Raw genomic sequence first — 11,092 nt, 5'->3', positions numbered from 1 at the left:
AAATAACATCCTTAAAAGAAAATTTACTTTGGATGGGGAAAAGGACCAAAACTTATTCTTTAGTTGTTTAATGATATATTTTATCCATGCAGAAAGTTGTTTTTTGTTTTGTTTTTCCACTCAGAAAGTGAGTGAACGCAGTACTTTGGCTTTTTGGGGTTCTGATAATTACAGAGATAGAAATAAAAACCATTTATTTAAATTAGAGTAGCTTGAGTACATTATATAGTATTGGAAAGAGAGGAGTTTGAAAGGAAATAGAATTGTGAGATTGGTTATTTTATGCTATTGGGTAGTTTTATTGCTTAGTTGTCAAGTATTAATTCTTGTTCTCACCAAGGCAGTTTTAACAGCCAAGGATAAAACTGACAGGTGGTGGTCTTGGTAAACCACAAAGGTTAGAATTTCTACTTGAATAATACATACTGCTCTTTACTCAAGTGAAAGGGAATGTTGTCCCATCTCTGCAAGGGCAGCATTTGTCCATTTTAGCAAAGACTGTAGCACTGGTAGCTAGTTGTCTGCTTGGTCATGTCTATGTATATCTTTGCAACCAAGAAGGTTCTCCAACCCCTACTAACAACCATCTTCTTCCTAGAGCGGATTTAACTGCGTAAAGAACTATGAGGATCAGTGAGTGTTTCCACTTTTGAGTTTAGAATTTTTAAATTCTAAAGCTAGGTCTAAAACCACCAACCAGTAAGTCACATTCTTTAAACTGCCTCTTAAACTTTTTCCTTTCTAGAGAGTTCCTGTTAGTGAATTTCATTAGTGCTGCCCACAATAATCCCAACCCTAGGAAAAAACTGAAAAATAAACTGGACACTTAAGCAGAAAACCCTTCACAATGAATTCCAAAAGAAAATAGTTCCAATCATTGGGAAAGCGTGCTCCCTCTCATCCCCACCAAACTAACTGGTAAGTCCTAGCAACTGGGATGTTATGGGAATGTCTGTTTCTGACTTTGTATAACTACTACTTACATAACCAAAGAGAAGAACGGGCCTCAAAAGAATGATTAGCCAAAAAACAAAACAAAACAAAAACCCACCAAAATAAGGACTTGTAATTAAATAGTATGTAGGGTCCCATTACACAATGATCCAAAAGTCAGAGTCCAATGATCCAAAACTTGCACGTACAAAATTAGGAAGCAATGTGCATTTTTCTTCAAAGATCATCTGTGGCTTCAATCTGATCTCCAAGGGTCCTGTGATCCCAAAAAAGATTAGAACGACTGCAACAGTCATTTCTTCCTGAGCTATTTTGATCACCAGTAAAACCGAAGGGGTAAGACACATTTGAGTTATTTGTTCTTCTAACACTTTAGTAGTAAGTGACACTTGAAACAAGAAAACCAAATTTTTGACCTCAAGTTCAGACAGGGTAGAGAGTCAACATGATGGGTAAGGTCTATTTCACAGTCAGTAGGAGCAGCAGTAGAGGAGAAGGGGGAGCCGAAGTTAACAAACACAACTAAAAAGATGATACCAGTAGTCATATGAACTGCAGCAATTCTATCTCGAACCAGAATGCCATGTCTACGATCGGGGAGCGTTTGTAAAGGTAGCTTGTGTATAAGAACATAACACTTTGGGTGATTACAAGTTTCTCCTCTTTGGGTGAAACCGACATAAGGCTTTAGAGATGATCAATAATCACTCTTGCAGGTATTAGTTCAAATAACTGCTGCTGGCTTTCAACGTCCTTCAGTAGGAAACCATAAGTGAGTCCAACGTCAGATTCTACTGTGTCTTAAGTGTACAGTTGATTCAAACTTGACTCTCATCTTGTATTATTTGGGTCATTACAAAAACATCTAGGGATCAGAGCGAACGTCTGGCAGAACGGGAAGGTGTCCGACGTTTTGAATTTGGCACAGTTTATCTTAAAGGTCCTTGAAAGTTCACGTGCAGAAGGTCTGGCAGTGTCTTTGGTAAACTTGGGTGTTGCCGTATTTCTGAAGGAGCTCTTGGGCCTGTTGCTGCATTTCCTGGGTCACATGGCCGGGCCACTGGGACCCGATGTGCAGCAGGACGAGGCAGCACTCCAGCACATCCGGGAAGGGCCAGGTCTGAAAGATGACACGAAAATGAAACAAGCATTTGCAGAAGAGCCACAGACACCTGCCCAGCAGGCACTGGTAACTCAACGTCTCATCTCCTGACACTTCTCAGGCCCAGGTGAACCATTGCTTGCGCAATGTCTTGTTCTCTGCGGGGAGAGGGCACTCCAAACTGGGCTGGCTGCTGGGACGTCCTTCTCCAACAAATACAACCTAACCTTCTACAGCTTGACGCCAGTTCATTTAAAAGGTCCTGTTTCTATTACTACTAGGGCCACATCCAAATACACCCGCCCATCTGAAAACTGTCAAATACAAGGCAGCAACTTTATTTCTATTTACCTCCCAATTACAGAATTTGTTACATTTCTCAGAATTGCTTGTGTTGTCAATAATTCTACTCTCACAAGACATTTTAGCTAACCAAAGACAACTGGACCCTAACATTTTAAGCACCCACAAATGTGTCAAGATTTCAGAAAATGAACAGAAAAGTAGATGACCTTCAAGAATTTGGTACAGTCGCTGATAATACACAAAGTAATGTATTACCAAATGAACTGCTATAAATCTTACCTTAACACTCTCAGGAAACTTAGCTATTCTCTCATTCGCCTCCGTAAGCCTTTTGGTTAATTCAGGCAGAGAAACTGGCTCATTCTTTGCTTCTTTACTAGAAATAATAATAAAAAGTGTAAGTCACTATATCTTGCCTTGGGTAACTTTTAACTATTATCTATAAATAAAACTCCTTGGTCACCTGGGTCTTTAGCTGCCATCTTTAACTACAAAGTTCAACAGAAGGCACTTTAATATAAAAGGACATGAAGCTTTCAAAATGCAGTATTATTCCCTATCATCTTCAAAATCCCCACTTCTTAGAAGCAGAGCTCCCATGAAAATACAGGACCCTAGTGATTCAACCTGCAGCCAAGAGCAGAGGGCCTCGGTGGCCTAGATTTACTTGGGGAATGGTCAGACGAGCCGGGGCTCTTACCCGGGGAGTGTACAGATGCATGTTTTTCTGGGAGGAGTGTGTTAAGCTTCTCAGGTCCTGTGATCCAAAGGTTAAGAGCTGCTGGGTGAGAGGACTTCCCAGTGTTTTTCTTGTTAAAACCAAACTTAAAGGTGCTTAGAGTGTGGATGCTTATTGGAGAGGTAACTCAAAACTCTGACTCAAAATTTCAGTGGGAGTATTTTTAGAGCAAGAAATATAAGGGCTTCAAAGCTTAATTTTGGTTCTATAAAGTTAGTAATAACAGCTGTAAGTTTATCAACTGTTTTAGTGACTATATTTTAGGCTTTGCGATGGGGGACATAAGGTAAAAGGCTCTCATCACAATAACCACTCAGCAGCTGTCAATCACTGCAAAAACCAGGGCAGAGTGCCCTGTGATAATGAGAGCTCTGTCTACAGCGCCCGGGGACGGGACCCTGCCATCCATCTGGTCCCTGTTTTCAGTGGAAGTGGTGAGGGTTCTACAACATTCCAGTCACTTGGATTTCTCACTTCAGCGAGGTGTTCTGTACACCACTCTCTTTGTGTATTTTTGTAATAGTACAGAACAACGGAAAACAGTGGTTTTCATTAATGATGCAGTAATACAACTCATTTTACATGAGTGGGCTTTTCTGGAATCTCCTTATTGTACAAAGGTAGGATTTTACTATACTATCGTTATTAATAACATTTGCGATTTTGTTTAACTCTCAAAACAAGCAAGGCAGGAGCTGGGACTCCACTTTGGGTGAGGGAACTGTAGTGCACAGGTACTGACTCCTGCCCGAGGTCACTGAGAGGCGAGGATTAGAACCCCCATTTGGCTCCAAACCCTGTGCGTTCATCACTGCATGATGTTGCTTCCAAGTGTCCCGGCCCATCTCTTCAGGCACAGATTTTCACCTGGTTACATGAGAACCCAGCAGGGTATTTTTATCCCATCTTGTATGGACTCGGTACTCACCCCTGGCTCTGAGGACTAGAGAGGGGCTGTTCTGCTGCCTGTTCAGGGTCATTTTTATCAGGACCATTCGCTGTGGATTTACAGAGTTGACTCTTCTGGTGCTGTCGGATCATTTCTGCCAAGGTCTCCTGAACTTCAGCAACAGTTCTCTGTGAGTTTTGCAGACTGGCATGCTTTTCTGAAAAGAGCTCCTTGCAAGTGCTCAGCACTCGTTCGCTTTCTTCAGTGAGTCCCCTGTCATGCTTTCCTGGAGGCCCGCTGGGCTCTGGCCGAGAAGCTGGGGGGCCACTTGCTTCAGGGCTGGCATCGCCCAACGGCTGGCACTGTTCAGTGGAGCTTGTCCTTCTGTGAGCCGCCCTCACCCAGACACTGGACTCGGGGCAAGGCTGGGAGAGAGACCACCACAACTCATACAGACGTCCGTAAATAAAAAAGGCCTCCAAACTCTTTAAAGCTGGCGTGGCAGGGGACTGACGGTCACCCAGCTTGTCTCTTAGGTGGTCACAGCCTGGGAGGAGAAGAAAAGGACTTAGGGTTGTACCTTTCTGTATTGGCTGGAAATGTGCTTTCCTACCTGCATGCCGGGCCCTTTCCCCCTAAGAGGCAGACTCCAAGGGAAGGACCGCCGCGGTCCATGGGACCACATGCTGTCCACCCGAAGCCAGCCAAAGCGCAGCACTTCCTGGCTTAGGACAATGTCCTTGTCGCTGCAGGCTACAAGTCAGAGCACGACAGGAAAAGTATTCAATCTGTCCTCCCGAAGGCTCTGGGGATCCTGTGTTTGTGAAAAAACCCGCAGTGATTTAGTTCAGTGACTAATGATGCAGCTAAGGTATGTCTATCTTTTGTTGCGCTCCTCCAGTCTTGGTGACTTGTGAGCACAGTGCTACTTCTCTTGCTAAGATCTTACACTGTGTAGGAAAGTAGGAGGGAGCAAGACAGGCAGGGCCAGGTAAAGGAAAACAGCGCAGCCATTCTGGCTACCTCTTAGGTGCCTAGGTAAAGGAATTCACTTTCTACTACATGACACAACTGGCCAGTAACCTCTGCACTCCGGTGCCTTCCCTTCACTGGTAGGGGGTCACTCACCCTCAGGAAGGAAGGCTGAGTGCACTTCCTGCATGACGGTGAAGTTCCCTGAGTCGTAGCTCCGGACCACAGCCCGGAGCAGCGCTTCTACAGCCTTGTCCCAGGAGGCTGTCTGCTGGCTCAGCACTGCCAAGGTCAGGTCGTGACAGATGTGAAGCAGGAGCTGGAGGGAGAAGCCCGAGTCTCAGTTAAGCCGCCTCCCACAGAGAGCGCCAGGACAACACCTGAAACCTTTCTGTTAGCTGCACTTGAACAGAAGTGCACACAGCCCACATTTCGGAAAGGTCTCCTTCCACCATCCATTTTTGCTTCCCCACCTGCAACTTTCATAGCTGAGTGCAAAGCAACACACGCTATCCGAGTTAAAGTCTGCTCGTGTAAGAAACACCTTGACATCTGTGTTTAACTAAAACAACTAAAGCTGTAATTTAAAACCACAACAAGAAGCAAACCTGGAGTATAACTTAAAAGTTTTTATCAACTTTAGTGAGGAATTTGACAAGTTTTCACAAATACACACTAGATCGATAGATGTGCTATAACTACAACCAAAATGAAGACACAGGACGTTTTCGCCATGTACAACATTCCCATCTGTTCCCGTGTGGTCACAGTACCCTCTCCCCAGCCCCCGATCGGGTCTTTACCACTGTAATTTTGTCTTTTATAGAATGCACATAAATGGAACTGTAGAGTATGTGTCTTTTTGCCTTGGTTCTTTCACTTGCAGTGCTTCCCAGTCTCACTGATACATTTGTGCACCAGGAGTTTGTTCCTTTTCATTGCTGCACAGTGTAGCAGCCCACTGCATGGCTACGCCAGGGCTTGCACTCCCATCCACCAGCTGACAGACATCCGGGTTGTTCCTAGCTTCCGGCTATTGTGAACTAAGCTGTAATAATGAACATTTGTGCACAAGCCTGCGTGGACCCCAATTTTGTTTCTTTTGGGATTGCTGGGTCATTGGGTACATGAATGTTTAACTTTGTAAGAAACTGCCAAACTTCTTTCCAAAGTGGTATACTGTTTGCTGAAGTCTCATTCAGCAATATAATGAATTCATTTCCTTCCTTTTCAAAGAGGAAGTAGATAAATTGAGGTAATTCATAGGATGGGTCGAGCAGTTATAATGAATCAATTCAGTCTCTTTGCATCAACATGCATAGATTTTACAGACAATGGTCACTGCAATCAGCCAGGAGCAAACTCACACACATGGTCTGATGCGGGCTGCCTCTGGTGCCTGGGCGAGGCAAGGGGGACGGGACGGGCAATCCGCTGGGCTGTACTTCCTTTACCAGAAAACAAAATAAAATACAAAACCAACCCCCAAATACTATGAAGCAAAAGCGACAAAATATGAACATGTTAATTCTAGTTGATGCGTACAGATGTTGTTCTCTGCTTTTCTGTACTTTTAGACTTCTTTTCCGCTTTTAAGAGGGAACGCTGCCTTAAATCTAACTCAAAGCCAAAGGACTTTAGTTAGTCTAAAAGGGATTTTTCCAGGGTGCCTGGGCCTGCCTTAGTCTTTTCTGAAATGCAGACTGGCATTGGTCGTCTTTCCTTATTACACTAGACACGGATTAAGGAATTCTTACAAGTGAGTGACTAATATCAAAAGCTCACGCGTATGGGTACCTGTTTGGAGGGAGTGTTATTTGTAGCAGATGGGTACTGGATACTCTGCAGCTGCTGCAGTGCCTTCTGATACTGCTCTGGGGTGTCCAGGCCGAAGGCGCTCCTCCATACGGCAGTCACCCTCTCTGTGAGGGGCCCCTCGGTGTGTGTGGACCAGGCGTTGTAAGAGGAAGAGCTTTTGCCCTCAGATGGCTGCCTTTCCTCCTGGAGCTGAGACAGTAGCTCAAGAAGGCAAAACACCAGTCTCTGACCCTGGAACCCAACAACAAAGCAGAGGAACCGTCATGCAGGGAAAGTGCTTGACTCAGTTTCCCTAAGTTTCTCAAACAGTGTGCCCCATTACACCTGCAGGGGAGTCGTGTGTAAGGGGGAAAGAGGTGCTCCAGCAGACATTTTTCCAGATATCTTTGGGAATAATTCCTAGCCATACCCTCGGAGCCCAAACAACTGTTTTAATAACATGGAAGCCCACTGACAGATAGCCCAACCCACCGCAACTTAAGCCACATACAGATCAGCCAAGATTTGTGCCCCATCTGTCTTCCCCTTGCCCAGACTTGACATTAAGGAATACAGAGAAGAGCCCAGTGGGCAGAAGGCACTGGAGCAAATAGACTGTGCATCTCTGAGCTGGGGCAGTAGTTAGGGGCCAGGTCTAAATAGGTTTAAGAGAGGGAGTTGGCTGGAAGAGAAGAGAAACACAGTGCAAGGCCTGGAAAAATCTTTATGTTTGCTGGATCTTTATTTGCTGTGAGATTCCTTATGTACCCCTATAAATACTATTTTCTCAGTTAAGCTTGGGAAAGTCTCCATTCCATAGTACCAGAATAGCCCTGATCAGAACATTTCACATAGACTTACAGGGTTAGTTGGTTTGTTAAGGATGTTGTTTAGGAGCAAAATAAGAAATGGCTAAATGACCATTCTGGAAACTTTTGTTGTGGATAAATTAAAATTTCTCTAGATTTGGTCATTTTGTAAATAATATACCAAGTGACACTATCTTTGAGGATATGTTACTTTTGCTTCCTTTTTTATTTTGTGGTTCCCAGAAGGCTACTTCCTTACCCAGCATTTTTCTTGGGCTTGGAATATTCAGCTAGGAACTATTTCTAGGCTCTGTTACTCCATAAGGGAAAGAGGAACTGAGAAAAGTTCATGTTAGTATTTGACAAAACAAAGTCATCTAACATGGACCAAATGTTTTTGCGCTTTGGAAACTAGGCGTGTGTGCTGTGGCTTCTAAAGTAATCTCAATTTTGATGTGTCAAATAGGCAGTGGAAATTACTCATTTTCCACCAAATGGGAACAAAACATTTAGCGGAACGTTTCGATTTCACCACACCTCAAGGCATGTAGCTGAAGAGGGGTGCTGCAGGCAGAGCCCCCCAATTTCTGTTGGAGGCCCGTCCCCTTCCCTCTTTGCCATGTGCCAGTGGCACCAGTGAACAAACACTAGACTGCCAGCCCACGGAGGGGCCGAGCTGGCTGGGCTGTTCACAGATGTTGTACACAAACTGCTAAGCAGTGGGAATCAATGGGAATGACCACATCATCTCCTACTCTGCATCCAGCAACTGACAAGCCACGGCACCTTAGTGGGACTGTATGTCCAGGACACCTGCCAAACTGGTACAGCTTGTGCAGCTGGGTTATTCACTGGGACTTCAGGGAGAAAAGGATCTATTCTTAAATATCAGGAGATGCAATAACGGACCGACCTTCAGACCTTCATGGAGCTGCAGGGCTTCCTGGGCTCCCACCCAGTTCCTGGCCAGAAGCTGCTCCTGGGCACATCTGAGAGCCAGGGAGGCAGACAACTCATCCTCCCCCACGACTGAAGCCAACTCTGCGGCCGTTCTAAGTGATGCTGCATCCCCCTTTTTGGCCAAAACTTTGGCTGCATCGTAAGCAGAAGCGGCTCCTAAATAGCTACAAAACAAAAGAAAACTCAAACAAAGTGTCATAAACAGATCTCCTACTCCTCCCCAGAGGATCAAATTATTTCTTTCTACCAGCTTTTTCTCAACTCATGTGCCTTCCTATGGTCCCATGTGTGTCTGCCTTTGACCAGAGACCAGCCCAACAGAGAACGAAAGACAGTATGATGTGGGTTAGGCGCATAAAGGGATCTCAATGTTTGCTGAACCAAACCCAAGCAAATGAGTCCCTCCCTCCCATTTTTCTTGATGGTACAAGACCTCCCTGGAGAAAGGTTTAATTTTTTACTGCTACTGTGGTTTCTTGAAGTTATAATGGTAGATCTCAATGAGTGTTACAAAACTGGGCTTCACACGCATGCTTTTTAATTTTCTAGTCACTTTACGCCCACCTCTAAGCTGATCCCTTTTGTTTTCATCCTACTCTGTGTCTGGGTGCACTCCTGTCTCTCCGAGGCTTACCATTTAGCTGCTACGGCATAATGGCCGTCTTTTTCAAGGACGGCTCCCCAGCGGAGGTACAGGTCCTTCAGGACTGGGTCCTCTGGGCGCAGACGGGCCTTGGCAACCGCAATGGCCTCTCTAGAGGCAAGAGCACACAATCAGCCAATCTGAAAAGGCTCCTCTGTAAGGGGCTCCTAGGAGGGGCTGCAGGGTAGGACAAGCTGTCCCTTTTGTGTTGTTCCAACTTCTTGTAAAAAACAAGGTGTTCCTACATACAAGGTGTAGGTGTTCCTACATACATGGGAAGCTAAAACCACACTCTGTGCTCAGTTCTTCCCCCAGGCCAGCAGTGCTATGGATTTCTGGGGGTCCCCAAGACCCTTTCGGAGGGTTGAGGCCAAAACTCTCTTAGCCCTGACTGGTGTGGCTCAGTGAGCTGGACGTCGTCCTGAAAAACAAAAGTCGCTAGTTTGATTCCTGGCCTGGGTTGCAGGCCAGATCCCAAGTTGGGGATGTGTGAGGGGCAACCGATTGATGTTTCTCTCCCTCTTTCTCCTTCCCTTCCCTTCTCTCTAAAAATAAATAAATAAAATATTTGAAAAACTAGTAACGGCGCTAAGGGATCATCTGCCTTTTCTCACTGTGCTAACATTTGTACCGACTGTGCACGTGCAATGGTGGGTTCGAGCTGGCACTGCGCAAAAATCAAGGCAGCAGCCCTTTGCAGCTTTAGAGAAGAAAGGTCAAGGTCCTCGATGAAGCAGTGAAAATGATTCATTTTATTAAGTCCGTCAAGCAATTAAAAAAATCCTCACGGAGGATATTTATTGATTTTAGAGAGAAAGGGGAAGGAGGGTAGAGAGAAAAAAGAAAAACATCCAAGTAAGAGAGAAACATTGATCAGCTGCCTCCTGTATGTGCCCTGACCAGGGATCGAACTCCCAGCATTTTTGGTGTCTGGGGCGACGCTCCAACCAGCTGAGCCACACGGCCAGGGCGAGCCCAGGCCTTTCTGATACTCACTCCGTGCGACAAAGCGGGCAGGGCATTCTTTCCTGCATTCTACAGTATGATGGCTGACTCTGGGAAAAACTTGCTGAATGAACTGGAAGCTGAACTACCTGCTTTCTTTTCATGGAACCTCATCAATTCTTGAAAGACTCACTACTGAACGAAGGACAGTTATTCAGTCTTGGGTATTTAGCAGTTTTTCTCAAAAATGAACTGAATAAGCCTGTCCCTACACAGAGAACAACAAAAAGTATTGTTGCCAATGATAGAATTTGAACTTTTAAGTGAAAATTAGAACTTGAAAAACTTGTGCCGGCCACGGTGGGTTTGACAGCTTCTTAAAATTTAAAGACGTTTCTGACGAGATTGATGGTGCTATGAAGGAGTGTGATCTTTTTTGATATTTTATCATGAAATGTTAACATTTGGAGGACCGTATAACTCAGTGAACTCATATATTTTCCAAATGACATAAAACTTCTGAGCGGCAGGTATTTTAGACTAAGGTGATATAGACAGAGCAACATTTAAGAAGTCTTTTGAGGCCTCAACTTCTAGCCCTGATGGAGTAACAGGGACCAGGCTTAACCCTCTAGCCATGAAACAAAGAACTGGACAAAACATGTGTGAAACAACTGTTCTCAGATATTGGGCACCAGGCAGTGCGGAACTATCATCCGGTGAGATGGGAGCCAAAGATATGAGCATTGTCGTGGCTTCTTAAAGCCACGCCCCTACGGGCATCCCCCGCGGAGTCTCGGCAGTCACTGCCTGGAGAAGAGAAGCGGCAACTGGAATTTAGGGGAGGGACGCAGCTGCCCAGAGAAGGAGCCCCAGAGCTCCACTTAGGGACGCCGTCTTTGCGTGTGGAGGAGCCTCCTAAGGCTGGATAAGGAACGGTCGGGGAATAATTCCCAGAGCTGGCTCAGGGCTTGGG

The 11,092-nt window shown here is 45.2% G+C and overlaps 1 protein-coding gene across 1 annotated transcript in view; it reads right to left on the bottom strand.

Moving 5' to 3' along the window:
- Positions 1-1,006: 1,006 nt before the first annotated feature.
- Positions 1,007-11,092, bottom strand: part of GEMIN5 (gem nuclear organelle associated protein 5) — a 37,731-nt gene continuing 27,645 nt past the window's right edge. The window contains exons 22-28 of the mRNA XM_037044831.1: positions 9,163-9,282; positions 8,482-8,692; positions 6,760-7,011; positions 5,119-5,281; positions 4,030-4,537; positions 2,642-2,738; positions 1,007-2,074 (exon numbers count right to left, since the gene is read on the bottom strand). Of these exons, the coding sequence (XP_036900726.1) occupies positions 1,907-2,074; positions 2,642-2,738; positions 4,030-4,537; positions 5,119-5,281; positions 6,760-7,011; positions 8,482-8,692; positions 9,163-9,282 (1,519 nt within the window). The 3' untranslated portion in view covers positions 1,007-1,906. The remainder of the gene's footprint in view (positions 2,075-2,641; positions 2,739-4,029; positions 4,538-5,118; positions 5,282-6,759; positions 7,012-8,481; positions 8,693-9,162; positions 9,283-11,092) is intronic.

The sequence above is a fragment of the Sturnira hondurensis genome, unplaced genomic scaffold (genome assembly GCF_014824575.4).
Source record: "Sturnira hondurensis isolate 20B ecotype Veracruz unplaced genomic scaffold, ASM1482457v3 Scaffold0004152, whole genome shotgun sequence".
NCBI classification, from domain to species: domain Eukaryota; kingdom Metazoa; phylum Chordata; class Mammalia; order Chiroptera; family Phyllostomidae; genus Sturnira; species Sturnira hondurensis.
Note: the sequence above shows the minus strand (reverse complement) of the source record. Positions and strands in the feature narration are given on the sequence as shown.